General features: G+C 44.1%; 1 protein-coding gene across 1 annotated transcript in view; it reads right to left on the reverse strand.

The window, feature by feature from the left end:
* Positions 1-422: 422 nt before the first annotated feature.
* Positions 423-19,211, reverse strand: part of cdh4 (cadherin 4, type 1, R-cadherin (retinal)) — a 48,167-nt gene continuing 29,378 nt past the window's right edge. Inside the window, exons 5-13 of the mRNA XM_076156746.1 lie at positions 18,272-18,409; positions 11,977-12,162; positions 11,517-11,770; positions 7,130-7,272; positions 3,400-3,636; positions 2,125-2,358; positions 1,838-1,977; positions 922-1,086; positions 423-629 (exon numbers count right to left, since the gene is read on the reverse strand). Coding sequence (XP_076012861.1) covers positions 423-629; positions 922-1,086; positions 1,838-1,977; positions 2,125-2,358; positions 3,400-3,636; positions 7,130-7,272; positions 11,517-11,770; positions 11,977-12,162; positions 18,272-18,409 — 1,704 coding nt within the window. The remainder of the gene's footprint in view (positions 630-921; positions 1,087-1,837; positions 1,978-2,124; positions 2,359-3,399; positions 3,637-7,129; positions 7,273-11,516; positions 11,771-11,976; positions 12,163-18,271; positions 18,410-19,211) is intronic.

Here is a 19,211-nt window from a genome sequence, read left to right on the forward strand (position 1 = left end):
GACCAAAGCAAAGGATGGGGTTTCTTTTTAAACAATCAATCAAAAAGCACAGAATTTGCGGCTCTCATCTCCACCTTGATTTGTCCCCAGAGAGCTTTGGGTCCAGCGTGGTGAGAAAACAACCAAAACAAAACCAAACAAAAAAGAAATCACATTACAAACTCGCCACTAGAAAATATAAAGCCAGAATACAGTTGCGTTGCAGCAGATTTATTTTTGTTTGGGGACTTTGTTACTGTTGCACACTGACTGGGGCCATGGAGGGGGTCCAACCTCACATGGCCACCATGGAGCCTATGTCATGTTCTCAGACGACAATCAGGACGACCCGGTGTCTTCTGAAACCCCACCCGTCCCCGCCCCCCTGCTGCGTCCCCACCAGGCCCAGACCCGGGTCCTGCCCCCGCCCCCCAGCTCCTCTCTCAGTCGTCGTCCCCTCCTCCATAGAGGTCGGCCAGCTTCTTGAACCGAGGGCCCCAGTCGTTGAGGTAGTCGTAGTCCTGGTCCCCCGAGCTGGTGGAGTTGAGCGAGCTGACGGAGCCGGCGGTGGAGCCGCTCCCCTCGTAGTCAAACACCAGCAAGGAGTCGTACGGAGGGGCTGTGGGGTCGTTGTCCGCCGCTCTCAGACCCTACAGAGACACAGAGAGGAAGGAGTTCTGTGAGATCAGTTACAGTTATGATCAAGTTCAAGTTTATTTTCTCATTTGCACAGTAAAACACAAGGTCGTTGAAATGTTTTACATTTTGACATGGCAACAACAACAACAGCAGCATACTGCAATTTGTGCAAAGTACTCAGTATTAACAAAAGTGGAGTTCAAGTGCAGACCAGACTGAATAACAGCAGATTGATAATATTAGTACATAAATATAAAGTGCTGATGATGAGGAAGCGATTCAGGCTCTCCTCCATCCACCTACATCATTGATGAAGTCTCCGATGTCCCCCGGGTGGGGCAGACTGGGCCTGACAGGGTACTGCGACTCAGCGATCACAGGCCTCTCGTCCACCCTGCGCACCCCTGCTGGCTTATTGACAATGTGGTCCAGAGACTCCGGCTGCTGCAGCTGGCTCAGGTCGTAGTCCTGGAGGAACCATGACCCATGAAAGTTTGTTTGGTGGTGATGAATTAACTTTGATCAATGTTCATAAGTAGGTTATTGCTCAGCAACTGTTGTAAACATCTACAGTGATGTGAAAGAGTATTCGCCCCCTCCTGATTTTCTTCTATTTGTGTGTGTGTGTCTCAAAATAAACTTTCAGATCTCCACACAAATCTACAATTAAACTAAAGCAACCCAAGTTAACACAAAATACAAATTCTAAATGATAATTGTAATTATTGAAGCAAAAAGGTTTGTTACCCCTTAACTTACTAAATCCAAAAAAAACACCATGCATTGATAATTGGTTGCAGTTGGACGAGGCACACCCTGATAACCAGCAGGCCTGTAAAAGGGCCTCAATAGTTTCACACCATGCCAAAATCAAAAGATATTTTCGAAGAGACGAGGAAGAAGGTGATTGAACTTCATCAGTCTGTGATGGGTTACAAAGTGTTTCTGAGGACGCCACAGATGCACAGTGAGATACATAAACTACAAATGAGAAAGACTTGGAATAGTGACCAATACTGAATCTTCCCAGAAGTGGCTGACCTTCCTAAATTCCTCCTTGCTTTTGTTTTATGTTAGATTTTGTGTGAAGACCTGACACAGTTTATTATAAGACACACAAATAGAAGAAGCAATCAGGGAGGGTCGACATCTTTATCACATCACTGTTTGGGCAAACCCTGGAACTGTGATGGTCGACTAGCTAAACTACATATAATACCTGGTCCTCCTCTCCTCCTCCCTCCTCGTCATACTTGAGGATGTTGTCTCTGACGTCATCCTCGGGATCGATCAGCAGGGGCTTTGCCTGTCGCTCCTTCTCTCTACGCTTCATCCACACCACAAACAGCAGCACCATGGCTGAAAGCAAAGCGGAAATGGTTGACAAGCTGCATCTGTGGAAAGGCTGACAGAATGATGTGTCTCTTGTTGTTGTTGTGCAGCTGGTCGTTCTGAGAGTCTGATATATACGGTATGTAGCATGTAGGTCCATTTGGTCATACTCACTGAGCAGTATGATGATGCAGATGAGGATGGCGATGATGGCCCCTGTGCCCAGGCCGGCGGCTGCCACAGCCCCTGTGGTGGTGCAGTCCCCATTGTCATCACAGGGACACACTTTGACTCTGATCACAGAGCGGTTGGAGAGAGGAGGGTTCCCTGAGTCGGACACGATGACAGGGATGTCATACACAGCTGCCTCCAGGTAAGGAATCTTCAGCCTCAGCTGGGCATAGTCACCTGACAGCATTGTGTGTGTGTGTGTGTGTGGGGGGGGGGGGGGGGGGGGAGAGAAACAAGAGAAAAAGAGCATAGGGAAAATAGTAGAGGAGGCATCGAGAAGAAGAGGAAGAGGAATATTGGATTAGACATAGCTGCAGAGAAGTTTATTTTGTTAACTGCATCTTATGATGGCATCATGTGTGTACGCTTGTTTGAATGACACACCTAATAAACAAAGTGCTTACAATGCACCCAGACAAACTGGGGTGCAATCACTCTGACATATTATGTGAAGAGGCATTAAAGATCAAAACAGAACACATAACCTTCTAGGTCTACACAGAGATCTATCACTCAGTCAAGCCAAGATGAGAGCCTCTGTGGGAGAAGAATCCAGGTATGTGATCAAATTTATCCTGGAGACAACTGCTGTGATACATCCATCTGGCTGGATTATGTGACAGATCGGTTGCTCAGGGGACAGAGAGATGAATGGATCTCATTTGTCACAAACGATGCATCGTACGTCAACACTGGATGGCACCCGGTGCTCACACTGTGAGCTTTGGGAGACATTCTGCTGAAGTGAGAGATCTTTCTGAGCTTACAGCAATCTCTCAATTGAGTTGGCAGTTATGTTTTACATTTTGCAGCCCATAACTGAAAAAAAATAAATACATACCTCCTCTTCTAGAATAACTTAGTTTGTTTTAGCTCTATAATTTATCAGGACGATCCTTTAACAGAAGGTTCTTGTAAAACTTTTTTTATGATTTACCTGAGAACACTTGATCCATACTAAGATTTATAACTGCACATTAACCTTTTAAAAAAAATGTAATTTAAAATTAGAAATCCATGACCTTTTCATAAAGGATTTTTAAACACCGACATTTTCAACAGCTTTTTTCTGATGTTTGAAGAAATCAATATTTTCACAGGCTTTAATAATATTTCAGAACGTACAAACCTAACGACTCAAGCAATAAAACCAAGCTGCATAAAATAAGAATCACCTCAAAATAATCTAGTTGAAAAACCTAACAGTATCTCAGTTACCGCTAAGTCGTGAAATGGTCCAATTGCGTCGAACACTGGCGGGAAAGGAGGGCAGCTCGAAGACAAAGGGCCCCACGTTGGGGTCGATGTCAGCGTCAGAGGCTGTGATGTTGACCTTGGAGTTTGGACGTGCGCGCTCGCACACTTGCGCTTCCCTGGGCAGAAGCACCGGCGCGTTATCATTCACGTCGATCAGATAGATCTGCAGGGTTCCTGTTCCGCTGGCTTGGGGGGAGCCTGAGGGGAAGGTGAGAGGAAAAAGAGGGAGTGAGGGGAAGGATTAAAGGAGGCAGAAGGACCACCGTTAGAGAGGAGGTGAGGTGAACGACATGACCAAACAGAGACAAGCGAGCAGTGAGGAGGCAGAGGTCTGGAGATCAAAGTACTGGAGAGGGAGTAAAGAGGAGTAATGAGGAGTAATGAGGAGCGAAGAAAAGAGTTAGTGGTTTCAGCACAAGGCCTCAAAAAGTCACTCATGGACTTCAATAAAAGTTGGGAACATTCTGGTGCTGGTCAGCTTAATGGCAGCGCAGTAATGACCCCTTTTATGTTTTGGCCTATAACTTTCCTGGGATAACTTGAGTCTATCTGCATCCACCTACATATAAAGGCATTTGAGCCGGACTAGGTTTTCTGCTATTTTAAATCTTGTATCAAATTAGCGTTTGGATCAAGGATGGCAAAAGTTGTATCATTGTGTTTTGATATTCCTTGCTGTGCCTCATGAAAGAATCAGTCAAACGCAGTGGACATGTGCTCCCACTACTATAAAACAAAACAAACAGACATCAATCGACCTGATCATGGCGCTAGAACGTCAATAACTTTGGAGGCGGACATGGCAGACTGAAATGTTTGTGGGCCTTTCAGTGGTCTCAGTTGGGACTTCTCGGTCTTGGTGGAGGTGTGGGTGCGTTCCAGCTTGCACTCGCATCATGTTTGGAGCAAACTGAGCAGCTGTTTACAGAGGTGCAACGTCTCACATGTGTCGAGGAGCCCCAGGATGAACTTCAGATCTGTACTGCTTTACAAAGAAGGACTGAGGTTTGTCTTATATTAGTGGGGGGCAGAAGGGTCAACTTCCACAGTAACCAATCACTGCCGCCGGAAACTTGAGCTCACCCTGTGTATGTAACCACATTAGCCTCTCTAGACAGAACAATCAGCTCATTCTCTCAATTTGATTACAGCACCTGCAACCGCGAACCACCAACGTTAATTGACTTAGAAATGTTGTTTTTCCTGACAGTGTTTCTGCTGCCGTCGAGTCATTCCTCGCCTTGTTTATACAAAAGCAAAGTAAGAACTTGAACTTGTTATGTTGGCTTGTCTCAGGTACATGTCAGAGGAAAACTGTGGGAATATGTTTTAATGAGTTTGGGCTACAGAGTGAGACAAATAAACCTGACACCTGAAAATGATTATCTCATTTAAAAAGTTCCAGCAAACACGAGTGTAGTGCCTCAGCACAGATTTGCTTTTCTCCCCAATATTATGCACTTACAGCTTTGTGTAGTTACAAGTGTGTTTGTTCAATATGAGGGATTATCGATTACAAAATGTTATTTAAGTTGTGCTGAACCAAAACCGAAAGTAACAAATCTCTAGTTTGAAACAGTTGCAGCAAACAGTTGCATACAAACAATTCAAATGGATGCACTTCAAATGACTGAGGTCTGAGCCGAAATGATCAAAACACTCCAGCGTGCTCCAGTGTGACAAACAGCACATAATTGGATAGTCAATATTTTCTCACAGCTACGGGGGAAGAAATCGGTAAAACTGCGGCTCTGAAGCAAATAAAATCAAGATACATGCTCAGGTGGTTATTACCATTGCCAGAAAATCTTCTGCGGAGGCTTACCATAACATAACAATGGCTAATGTTTATGGCTGATAAAGTACAGTATGTTTGGAGCCTTGATATCCAGCTGACACACACACAACTGTCAGAACGCTGAGATAAATGAACAGTTGTGGCGCGGCGTGAACAGCGTTTACCTCTCATCTGTGTTGTGTTTAAACATTTTTTATTTCCCTCCATCAGACAGTAACTTGGTGCATCAGCTATGTAAAGGTCTATTGCTTTGGAGGCCCCAAGGCCCATCGACCGGCGTGTCTGTTATGATTGGCTGGGTGCTTTGTTGCTCCTCTCGCTTCGCTTGACTAGAATAAGTAAATAGAATTTCAATCAAAGTGGAATATATCCCCTTGTTGACACTGGCCTCCAACAATCAATAGGCGGCCCACACTTTGAGCTTAAGTTGGTGTGCTTCAGGGTAACCGATCACTCATTTCTGGACGGACTAAAACAAAAACACCTGGGTCCCTCCTACTTACATGGAGAGCAAGACCCTCGATTTGTACAGCTTTTGTTCTTTAGCTGCATGGATTTATTCAGCAGCTGAGTCCTCCGCTTACACACATTTATTCTTATTCCTGTCAGCCAGACAACAGGAAACCAAAGAGGCCGGATACATATTTACATCTGACACATACATCACTCATATCCACCTACAATCCTATGTGTGCAGGCTTACACAACAGCACAGCAGAATTTGGCTTGGCATCGATTCCTGACATGAGCTGACATTTTCTGCAGTATTTAGTACAAAACACTTCCATTCAGAGAATTATCCACCAAAACATTATGGTTTGCTTTGGTGGAACTGCAGTCTTGATTGCATTTCTTTTTGCGTCTTTCTCATCTTTCTGTCGGCCTCTACTAACAATTGTGACGATTGTACAGACAAGCATCTGTATAATCTAATATCATGCCGGTGCTATAAATACAAAAACTGATATTGTTAGGCTGGTATTTGTGTGGTTTAACACAGCATCATATTGAAAGGTGTTTCTAATATTCTGCTGAACCTCATACACTGTACCTGCTCATATACACCTTTCAAAACAATGCAGTGTTTTATAACAGCACCACTAAGTACAGCCATGATTAAAATGTCTCTGACACAAACGCAAACAAACACTGGACACATGTAGGACTTGTAGCCAGGGTCTTATATTGGATTGTACTGATGTATGTAATAAAGTGGATAACTACCAGGTGCATTTAATCTGTTTGCGGGAAAAGGTTGTGGTTCATTTTATCTTAAGCTTTTTCGAGATGGAAGGCGCTCGGAGAAGCTGGTAGGTTTGTGACATTCTCCACGGGAGCGAGCAACAAGGGGCATTGAATAATCTCTACCCCAAGCTTGGTTTGATGATTCAAAGCCTACATCAGAGCTCCCTCCTCCAGGGAACCAGGCAGTCATATTCTGATAATATCAGGCATCAGACTCTTCAACAGGGAGTTGGGTGGGAGGCTCTGATCTGAGGCTGTGTTTGCTTCGTGCGATGGTTCAGTCGCTGGCAACGGATCATTAGCTACTTGTTTCATGAAATCTACTTAATTTCAGCCGGACACAAGGACGAGATGGACATAAAGCAGCTTTAATGTGTTTCTTTGCTCTGAAGGTTTCAGACGGTGTCCATGATGTCAACGTCATGTTAGATGATGAATAATTTAAGTTAGTCAATAAAATTGTTTGACTTTTCTGCCTTGTGAAACATTACGTAACCCAATACATTCATATTCGCTGCCTGTGCTAATTTCACCCGACACTAGAAAACATATTTGGCATGAGGAAGACAAAAATGTGCTCCTCTTGCTTCAGGTTTCCCTTTACTGCTTACATCAACACACACATTCGTCCTGACTTACCAGACTTACCATTGTCGAAGGCCAGAAACGTGGCCTCATACACGTTGTTTTTGACGTACACAGACTCGCGGTCCAACATGGCCATGGTGGTGATCTGACCATTGGTTCTATTGATCTTCAGCCAGTTTGCCGGGTCCGACAGCTTGGAATACCTGCTCACACACACACAGACCCACACACAGTAACAGAGAGAGATAGAGAGAGAGAGAGGGAGAAAGAGAGAAGGAATAACTCATTATTTTTTGATCCAAAGTAGCTATTATCAGGTTGAATGTTGATTATCATAATAAGGGAAACCAGTGAGGCACCAGTGAAATGTTACACTGACATTAAGAGCGGAGCACATGTTCTCCAAGCTCATCATGGTAACAGCTCATTAGCCTGAATACCGCTAAAAAACCTGAATCCATATGTGGAACAGCCACACCATACTCTAAACCACTTCTCTTCGCTCTTTACACACACAGACACACAAACACACATTTTAACCAACCGATACAGCAGCGCAGTGTGATGGGACAGCTGCAATTACAGAATATGAATTCATCTTAATCAATGTGACAATGAGTCTAAACACCTGAACGAGTGAAGGAGCCGCTTCTCCATCTTTTGCTCGCTGACAGATTTGGTGAATTGCAGACAATAGAGAAAGTGTGTGCTCTCGATGCACAGAGGTGTGTGAGATTGGTGAGAGAGAGAGAGAACAGGAGAGAGATCAGAGGTGTTTGTGAATGTAAGCATGGCTGATAGAAGTTGTGATGAAAGGGAGAGGGGCTTAATTAAAGCGTTGCGTTGGAGACTGACACCGGTGAGCCTTTACTTCACCCCTGGCTAATGGCACACACACACACACACACACACACACACACACACACCTAGTAAACAACCAAATTAAACAGACAGATGGAGTGAGGTGCTGACAGCACACTGTATTCCTATTTCCCTGACAAACATCCCCGTGCAGATTTGCTGCTGCCTGGCTGTCTGGCGTCAAGGCTGGCACGCCTCGCATCCTCATCTGCTCCCTCTGCCAACAAGGTGTCGCCTCCCGCTGTCTTCATCTGCGGCTGGCAATGTGCGAGGGGAGGGGGGGACAGCACAGCGGGTGGGGCAGAGCAAAGTGCGCACAACCACGCTGTACTACACTAGTGACGACATTCCGCTGACAACACGTCATGACAGCTAATGCTGAATTTGATGCAGTTCAGGCTATTTTGTTATTTCACACATTGAAATCTGCCACATAATAGGAAATGTGGAACATCCTTTCCATCTTCCACAATGGATGAATGAACAGGCTTTTGTGAATTTGTCATCACAGAATGTATGAACAAATAAATCTATATAAGTACGTAGAGAAGCCGACAAATCAGTCTCATATTAGAAGTAGTGAGCTCTCTGTCACATTTACCCCTTGCACTCTGCTTTAAAGACATGTATACAGACAAACCATTACTAATAAATGAAAGTGAATTACTTAGTAAACAAACTAGCAACTGAAGGTTGTCCTCTCTGACCACTGTGTAGCTGGTGACGGGGTTAACCCTTCCAGTCCTTTGTCCTGTCGTCATTTAATTAACAGTTAAGAAACGCTGTATGATTGAATCTTGCATATCCAAAATTCATCATTCACTAATAAAAATGTTACAATTAAACAGAGGAAATGAATAAAAATGAATACAGACATTTGAAATAAAAGCAGACTTTCCTATGAAATGATATGATAGGATCTATGTTCATTTAAATTTGCTAACTGGACTATTCTCAATGATTCTAATAATTCACTTTCTACAAAAAATTCAATGTACTAATGTGGCTACATAGGAATATACAAACAGTTAATCAGTAAAGGATGCAATGGAGAACACATTGCACACATGAATCATCCTAAACGGGGAAGTGTGTGTCTAATTTTTGTTGTAGAAAGATCAGGGTTTGATTAATGTTATGTGCAAATTTTCTAAATAGTAATATGTACTTTACAAGGTGGTTTCATCCTTATCAAACAGCTGTTACAAACTTTGATTAAACATGAGAGAAAGGGGAAAGGGAGAACGTACAAAGTTGTCAGAAATATCCTGTGCAGACGGTGCTGGGAGAGCGGAGAGACTTTTGGGAAGATGTGTGTGCATAGCCAAAAATAAATAGGAGAACATATCATGAATGACAGGTCTGTTCTTAGTCTTATTGAAATAGTAGGATGAGATCACTTTGTTCAACATCAGAATCTTTCTCCAAAAAGGAGAACTTATTTAGATTCCTGATTATTCTTGATTGAGAGAAAATGTCTTAAATCCAAGCCTTAGCCCAATAGAGGTGAATGGAAGTTCAAATAGACTCTGTCCAGAGATGAGTTGACGTTTCTATTGTGGGAAGGAGATAACGGCCCATTATCACATTCAGATGATGCTCAGTTCCACTCCCCTATGGTTAGAATGAGGTTAAACAGACCCTGTATTGTATAATATGTAGTCACTCTCTGTGTAGAAAACGAAACTTTGTTCTTTCTTTTTCTATATATTCCACAAAGATGTAACATTGGGGTTCATCCAAATTTGACGAGCAATTTCAGTATATTTATATGGTCAGTCGAGCACAAACGTTTCATATCCCCCAGTATAAAATGCTAAATCAGGACTCTTTGTTGTTTTCCTTTGAAATGAGAAAATTACTACATTACCACATCTGAAATGTTAACAGGCATGTACAGGCTAACCTTAAGCCCCACTGTGACCTCACGAGACCTGACTTGCTTTTTGTTCTCATCACCATTATTACTATTATTATTATGATTGTCATTATGACTAAAGCAAAAGGTCAAATCAAAGCTGAATTAGATGGGTTGATGCAATGAAGATTCAGTGCCTGAGTCCTGTCCCAAATTTTGTCCTCCATGTAGACTTGTGGTCTTCAATTTGATAATACTCAAAAGTCCACGAGACAGCACAGTGTCCATTTGTCATTTTGACAGCTACACAAACAAAAATTTGCTCAAGCTTAAATCACATCTCAGTCACATCATCAACTGGTTAACGGGCACAAGTTCACATCATCTTTTTCCCTTTTTCTCCAGAGAGAAAAATACAAAAGAAAACGAATAAATGAGGAATTCTATAAGAGCTGACGGCACACACACACATGGGCACTCATCCCCAATGTATCCATATTACAAAGTGTGTGTTTCTGTGCGCGGCGTGTCTTGCGCGGGCGAGTTCAAGCTAGGTCACCCACAGGGAACGCGGCGGCAGAGGCGAGGCTATCTGAGCATGAGCTGAATGCGTGCTGGCAGGCAGGCAGCTCTGCAGAAGAAAGCCGCTGCTTCTGTGAAGCGCCCATCAATAACAAGACAGAGGAAGAGTGACAGGGTCAGAGCGAGGGAGAGATGAGAGAGGGAGTAAAAGACGAGTTACATCTCTCAGAGAGCACAACAGCTCGGCACAGTTAGTTTGCATGACATGTCTCTTTAGGAATATAAGTCTGAGACGTGCAGATCGCTCTCTCTGCCACTCCCTCTCTCCCTCTCGCTATCAATTCTGTGACATTTCCACTGTCTTCCTCAGTGGAGCGGGTGTCTTAGTGACATTAAGAAAAATCAATCCCTCCCCACTGGAGTTGGTTATGGAGTGGAGCGTTGCCGTCGGACATCGGCGGGCACATGGGAGGTTCTGTCACCCGGGGTCGATGCTTGGATGGCACGATGCCCGCCACGTGTCATCCCAGTTAGGGAAGTTGGAGAAAGAGATCAATGAGCAGAAAGACAAGAAGATTGGACTTTAAAGAGGGCAGAGCAGAGTCCAACTCATTACAGGATGACCTCCCCACACCCAGTGGCTTGGTGAAGGAGGGGTAACTAGAGCTCTGTCTGTGACAAAGTGACAAACAGCACGCATGCATATTCAGGAGAGTCTCAGCCATCAGGCCAAAGTAACACCACTCCTCAACTGTATATCTAATTTCCTCACCCATTCAATCAATGGATGCCTTGTTTGTTGGTTCAGACCTACATTCTTCACCAATGTGTTACATTACAGGAATACATTACATTACAAACATATATCTTAAATTTGCTAGCAGCCCTTGCTATTTGGGATTGGTGGGACCTAGCCAGTATATAACAAAAAAAGTGTGTACACAAAGAGTATTCCACATTTCTTCCTGTGTTCTAGTGACCCGAAGACATATTTGTACCACTAGGGGGCAGTGGAAAAATGCCCAGACATGAGGACACCGGGTTTAAGTTAGGCAAGTGCTGATGAATAGGGTGTAGGGAAGAAATAATGTAATGTCCACATATGAGTATGCAGGGTTGCAAGAAGTTAAAACACTGCATGGCTAACTTGCATTTCAGATCGCACCATCGTTCCTTTCAGGCGTTTCCTTAAATGTTTCCCCTTACCTGACAACCTGGTGGATGAAGTGGTCGGGGTCCTGGGCAGAAAACACGGTGAGTGTGGTCCCCGCTGGCACACCCTCCTCAAAGCGGATTGTCTTGGGGTTGACGGGGAATACGGGAGGCTCGTTTACGTCCTGCACAGAAATGGTGACACCTGCCGTAGACTGGAGCGAGGACTGGATCCCGCTGGCTAGATGGGCCTGGTTGGACACCACCACAGTCAGCATGAAGGCACGGTTCAACTCAAAATCCACTGGCTGTGCCAAGAAGCAGAAGAAAGGGAGAGTTTGATGTAATCAGTCTGGCTGATTACATGAAATATTTATGTCTTCCAAATTGAGAAATAATGGATAATTTGACTAATTTGAGACCAAAATACTCACATCTGACACTTCAGAAAAGACAACTGGGTCCGAGTAATAAGTCCACAACAACACTTTCACTTCCTTATATTTCACATTACCTTCACCACTGTCAGCATTCCCTCGTTGGTGATGGGGTTGGTGCGGATGGTGAAGTGTCCAGAGGGGTCCCCACTCACGATGCGATACACAGCATCCCAGTTGCGGCTGTGTGGCTGATCCCGGTCCACCACTGTCAGGTTGGTCACCACCACGTTCACCTTGTTCTCCTGCACCTCTCCTGAAAACTATAGCCATGGAGGAATGGGTGGGTGGGGTGGGGCGGGGGGCATGGGGGCACAGTTAGGTAGAAGTTGGATAATACATGCTAGATATATGCTTGATATAATAAGAGCATTCATTGCAGGATCTCTTTCAGAAACTCCAGAACTTCCTGTTGTTTCCCACAAAGACCCATTTTGATACCACAACTTTACTTGTCCCGTTCTGTGTTTTCCCTCCTGCCATTATAGGTCAGTTGCTCTCAAATGCAGGAAAGTGCTGGGCAGAGCTCACAAGACTGAAAATGGTTCAGAGGGTAAATGCTGCATTATTACCAAATAACTATAACAATTACAATAACTATGAGGTTGCTTGCTCCATTTGCCTTCAAGAGCCATTACAACTGGTATCCAATGAATATGAGGGACTGAGAACCTTAATAGAAGAGCTCTCGCTACAGTTATCTATCCTCAGAATCAATCATAACGAGAAGCAGTGCTGCAACAAAAAAAAGCCCAAAACACATTTGAATGGGCAGAGACATAACTTAGCTCTTATTTCCATAATCTTAATGGTGATGTGAGGCGGAGAAGTCACTGGGGGAACCAATTATTTCCTACTCCCGATAGTGCCAGGTAAATGAGGAGTGCGGTGCAGGGGTGTGTGTCTGAGGGAGTGTGTTTATCAGTCCAGCACTCATCTGTTTATGTCTCCTAAGGGGTCTGGAGCCAATTCCCCTCCAACTGTTCGTTAAAAGCAATTGTTCCTCATTTAAACTGATTGGCGTTGAATAAAAGCCTGTTGTGCGTTTACCTGTCGCTTCAAACAGCATCAAACCTGTCACAACTCGGCCCTCACACTCACTCACACTCCCATCCATGCCGCTGTGTTGCCCCAGTGTTGCTAAATAAAATGTAATCTGGAGGCAAGACAAAAAAAGTAAAAAGCAGGCCGCAGAAAAAAACAAGGGGGGAGCAGCAGGAGAGGGGGGAAACACATTTGTTTCAATATGGATAATATAGAATCATGGCCTCTATTATGTAAATGCACTCCCTTATTCCGTGTCATTTCGACTGATATGGAACTGTTTATTTGAACTAATGGATTTGTTAAATTAAGAGCTGACCCATTTCATTTGCTTCTGGTGCATTTACCAAATCTAGGCCTTAATAAGCAAATTAGATAAGTGCTATAATTAAGGAAGCGGTAGGAATAATCTTTGCCTAATGATCTTCATTTTAACGCCTTCTGAAGACAACTTTATGTCAGCAGGAAAGTTTTGCGTCTGACAGTAATTCACAACACAATAGACTCTGCTGTCTTGGTCTGTGGGGGTTTATCAGGCAACAGAGAGATGAAGAATCAAAGCCACACACACGAAGAGCTCTCGCTGCTGTACAATTGTCTGCATTTCCTCTTGTGAAGTGCTAACTTGTTTATTATGTACTTATGCCAGCTGCTGTTCACTTTAACAGCTTCAGCATCGTGGCACTGATGCAGCATCCTAAACAACTCTCTCTCTCTCTCTCTCTCTGTCTCTCTCCTCCTTTCCTCCATGCATCCTCCTCCTCCTGTCCGATCCCCCTGCAGCGCCACCAGGCCAGTAAGTGCATAACAAATTAAATATGCACTTTTCAGTCTCTGGTGTGTGTGTGGGCTCGTCCGTTTCATTTCCACCCAGAGCTTAAGCGCAAACACTGCCACAAGGCTTTCTGAGCCACGTTTGGCCGCGCTGACAGAGAGCCAAAAGGGAACATGCTTTGCCCGCTCGGTGGTGAATGTGGAAGGGTTGTTCTTCCAAAATGGCTCCTCTCCTGAAAATGCAACGTGGACACGCTGATAAGCCACTGGAGAGTTTCTTTTTGTTACCAAGGACACAAGCGATAATGAGCAGAACAAATTAGAACTGAACCGCAGGTAATTATCAAATGAGACCTCAGTCTACATTTGTACTGAATGTAAAATTCAAATTAGACACAAAACATAAAGAAATCTCAGTTGGAATCTCAAAGGTCCCCCAGTGTTACAAATGAAATACTTTAGGACTTAATGTGAAAACTGTGTTTGCTATGCTTGCAGAATCTAAATCAACCGTTTTAAAGGGGGGAATATTGACTCCATAAGGCCCTGCTTAAAAAGCTGGATGGATACATGGATGGATGGATGGATGGATGGATGGATGGAGGGATGGAGGGATGGAGGGATGGATGGATGGAGGGATGGAGGGATGGAGGGATGGATGGATGGATGGAGGGATGGAGGGATGGATGGATGGAGGGATGGATGGATGCACAGATGGATGCACGGATGGATTGATGTTGGGATGGTGTCTGTATGTTGGATGAATGGTGATGGATGGAAGAATGGATAGATGCTTGGATGGTTGGGAGGGTAGATGGTGGATGGTAGATGGATGGAAGGATGGTAGGATGGATATTGGATGGAGGGTGTGTGATGTGGAAGTGTTCCCCTCGGGGACTGGCGGAGAGTTTAAAGCACAAACGAGGCGGCGTGGGTGAGGTGGGGCATTTCAGGCCCACAGCAGGGTTTCTCAGCGGAGGAAAAGACTTTTAGAACTTCATGCAAGAGTTTTTGCATTGGAGCATTAAAGTCATTAGCGAGAACCGACCTGCTTTAAATCTTTATACACTGCTTTAAATCTTTATACACATTAATTGTTTAATCTATTACAGAAAGACTTCTTTTCTGGGTTGTGAACCTCTCTGAAATGTCACCAGGATGTAAAACGAAAGTTGAAAACTGAAATCCGGTTCTGATAACGAAATCACTTTTCTATTTATGACATTCACTTCTAAAACCGCCTGCAGACAAGACAAGCCGTCTCACCTCAGAGGTGATCATCAGTGATGTGTCAAAAGCCTGCAGAAATTAGCCAGGAACCAAAAGGTTTCCATTTTTAATTTGGGAAAATAAATCTGCATCAAAGGGAAGCGCACTGCAGGTGGTGGGGGACAGGAGATAATGATGATGACGGATTCTTATGGAGAAATGACTCAGCGTCTCTCAGCTTGACACGGCGAGCACGAGCTCTCAATTTTCCTTTTATTCAGTGCAGAAAACAAGGGTGGACAAAACGGCTTTGACTGCATAGAAGCGAACAAGAAGCACTTAAAGAGCCATTCTCCTTACCGCCGTCGCCAAGTGCTTGTTCATGGGGGAATGTTGGGTTTCTTTAATTGCTCTGAATGTAAAGTACCTTGAGATAACATTTAATGTCACATTGAATTAAATACAAATCAAACCCGTGTTGCGGAAAGCAGCAAAAAGGGGCGAATGCTAATTATCTCAGGTTTTCACTTTGTCTCTTGACGAATCTGAAAAGACGCAGTGCCGCAGGTGTGTGGCCAATGCATCTCCGCCCCTTTTGTTTGGTGCCTGCAGCCTCGAGGCTCTCCTGCTCCTCGACATTTGCTCGCTGAATGACAGACCTCTGGGTGCACTTGATCACGAGCGCTGTCCACTTGATTAGACGGCGACAATGCAACTCGGCGAGAAATGTTACCAACGCTGAATGCAGCTTAATGAGTTGTATCACAGTCCTTGTGTTTACCACATAATGATGAACATAGCACTCTGGCGCTCATGCCCATGTGGCGAAATGAATAAAACATTTGGGTAGTGTGTGTTTTTTTCAAGACGAGGCACAATATATCAGCTTGGTTTACGCCCCCACAAGCAATTTCACTTAATTAGCGTACTTATGTTTTCTCCATGCCTCCCGTCGAGAGCCTTGGATTCCTCACATGCCTGTCATACACAAATAATTACTAAACTTGCTCGGAGTCTGGATTGCATGTGTGGGAAGCGAGAGAAAAAGTAGAGATTGACGAAATGGTGGAAACAGCATCTGGCAGTGTGAGTGGCTTTCATTTTCGCAAAGGATGTTTGTGTGTGTGTGTGTATGAAACATATGCAGAGGAACACGCAGCGAGCACATTTTAAAACGCTCATTACCGTCTTTCAGTGTGTCAGACAGTCACGCGGCAAACATGGTCAAATGTTCCTTTTCCTGACAGGCAAAGCAGTGAAAGAAAACAGATCTTTGTTGGGCATGGAGTGGGCGAGAGAAGACGCTGAGAAACCATCATCAATCCTAAATAGGAGTAAAATAATGCAAAATCTACAAAGTTGAAGATGTTTGTCCTTCCACAATATGTTGCACCAACTCCAACATTTAACGAGTCAATCTGATGTTGAATTTAAAGTCTTACAGGTGAATCCATTTCAAATTCTGTTCATTGGTCAAAAATCTGTGTCCTCTGTGACCTCACGAGTATTACTTCCTGTTTGTGCTGAAGAAGAAAGACCCTCCCAGAACTTTTTGCACTTATAATTCAGCTCTCCTACTTGGCGAGGCCTTTTGTTTTCCGGCTTTAGCACCGACTGGTAACAAGATAAAAGCCATGTGATGTCATAGAGCTCAGATACACAGCGCTTTCCACAGCCACACACGCCTCTATACAGACTTTATTTCCTATACGTTAAGCACTGACAAAAAACTTAATTTTATTTTTAATGTCACTACTCAAAACACTTCCTTGCTAAGTGGACCAGAAGTAAACTGTCCACATTTGCCTCACACAAAGAACGTTATTACAGAATGTGCAAGCCCATATTAAGTGTAATGGGCTTCCACGTGTGAGCATATGTGTGTGTCATCATATGTCAAGGACCGTGTGTGTGTACCGTCGCTGCATGTAAGTGTGTGTCTCCTCCCCTGGCGAGGAGCAGTGACACAGCCGGAGCCACAGACAGAGTGGCAGGCCTGTTCTGCGAGGCTCCGTGTCTGACAGCTGGAGAGCTTTTATCAGAGTGTGCGGCTGGAACTGCGCTTGCACGCACACGGCGGCAGATGCGGACCACAGTGTGTGACGCTGACACACTCTTAGTTCTCCGTGCTCGGCTGCAGACAGCATCTGTCTCTCTGTGGAAACTTAGCAGTCTGGCATAAAGAGCAGCGCGCTCCTGTTGAGCTGTCAGGCCGTTTGGTGGTCAGCCTTGGGTTCTTTTCTGGTTGAAAACATCCACAAAATACAAAAAGTAGAAGCAAACAACACAGCTTCCACATACTTCTTCTTTGCTTACTAGTATTTTCATTGTGTGCTACTCCAGAGAAGAATACTACACCGTTTATCATTAGTATGAACCCTTAGCCCAAGCTCAGAGTGGCAGTAGACCTCAAATGATACAGGAGCTTATAATGTGAATTGAGTGGCGCAAGTGTAGAAATTCTAAAATAATATTCTGAACGACCTAGAATTACAGATATGAGGTCATTCTTCAAGTGGGGCATTTTTATTTTTGATGAGTGCTTTTTTCATTTTACTGCTGTGTTTAAAGTACTCCTGTTATCATTCACCCTAACATAAATATATCTGCACTAGATCTATTTGTACTTTTACTCAAGTTAAAGGCTTTTGTGTCTATGCTGCCTCCAAATGTTCCTCTGTGTCTGTTACATCTCATACACTAAGAACCAACTACAACTTTCACAAAACAAACAACCCCGTACTTCGCTATACACACACAAATACACTACACACACACACACACACACACACACACACACACACACACACAGCCTTCGAAAGTGGGCCAACTGTAGTGTGGCCTCCTGTGAGACCACTGTGTGTGTGGAGTTTCAGGGGCCTGGGCCAGATGTCTATAGACAAACCAGGCCACCAGATGCCATCAGGATCTCGCTTTCAGTCACAGTCTCCACCTCTTCCTCTTCCTCCTGTGTCTGCATATGCTTAAGTTGTTACTCTCCTTCCTCTAACAGCAACTGTGTTGTTTTTGTAGGCCCATTTTTCAATTTGTTTATATATCTGTGTTCATCCTATGCATCTCTGTCAGCTTGTATCTCTTTGATCTCCTCTCAGTGTTGTTCTGTAAACATCTTGTACATTTCATTTTAACTTATTTTTCACTTAGAGACCTGGCGCCTGGTCCGTCTGAGGAAGACTAAAGCATTCTGTGATGTATAAAGCATGGACGACTCAGGCAGGCAGTGGTGATGGACGTTTGTTTAGATTACTCTAAACATGCGGTCATGTGGATGACCTCCCTGTGCAAAACTAGGAAGTGACAACAGAGTTTTCCAGAAGCACTTACCGTCCTGACTGTCAGCTCCGGCGGGTTGTCGTTGATGTCTGTGATACTGATGAGGGCCGTGGCTGTGTTGGACAGGCCAAAGTTCAAGTTGCCCTCCATGTCCGTTGCCTGGACGATGATGGTGTACTGGGACACTTTCTGTAACCAAAGAGAGAGAAACAGACGTTTTAATACACTCCACACTGACTTTACTCTAACAAAGGAGTGGCTGGAGTCGGTAAGTGCATCATTTATGAGTCGACACACCCACACACAAACACACACACACAGATGCAAAGAAAGGAAGTGAACTTTATAAGGCAAAGGCGCCCAATCGTTTTCGCCTAAAAGTTCCGGCTTTCAATGACAAGAGCAAACCTGAATAATCACATTATTTTAATGGAGGAGCCACTTTAAGGCGTACCACAATGCTGGAGATGATGCAAGGAAGTGAAGGAGACTTATTTAATCCAGTTAGGGTGAAAAGGAGTAACTGCAGGAGCAAACAGCCAGACACAAGAACAACATGGCGAATACCAATCTCTGAACATGATTTTCCTCTCAACAAGGTCGCTGACCTCACATTCTGGAGGTATTGAGGTTTCCTCGCTAGTTCTGTTCCCACAGAATGGAGCCTGTGTGGATGCATAGAACACGTCGAAAAGCCTAAAAAAGCTACGCAACATCAAGTAAAACTGAAGTAGTAATAAGTGTTTTACCCTGAACTGTCTTCATACACTATTTTCCTACAATAACTTCAGTTCGAGATCATTTACATGCTGGGAGATAGAAGGAGAAATAGTACCCAAAGACATTCCGTTATACGAGGCTTTGCCGTCAGCCTAACATGACGGTTATATTTGGAAATGAAGATGATCCTTTTTGGTTTTATCTATCTGTCTTTGATCCATCGCGCTCCACTCTGAGGCCTGCAGACCCACAGGTCTACAGGACGAACAAA

Source organism: Genypterus blacodes, unplaced genomic scaffold, assembly GCF_046128005.1.
Source record: "Genypterus blacodes isolate CSIRO-AG114 ecotype Tasmania unplaced genomic scaffold, CSIRO-AGI_Gbla_v1 ptg000070l_1, whole genome shotgun sequence".
In the NCBI taxonomy this organism is placed as follows: Eukaryota; Metazoa; Chordata; class Actinopteri; order Ophidiiformes; family Ophidiidae; genus Genypterus; species Genypterus blacodes.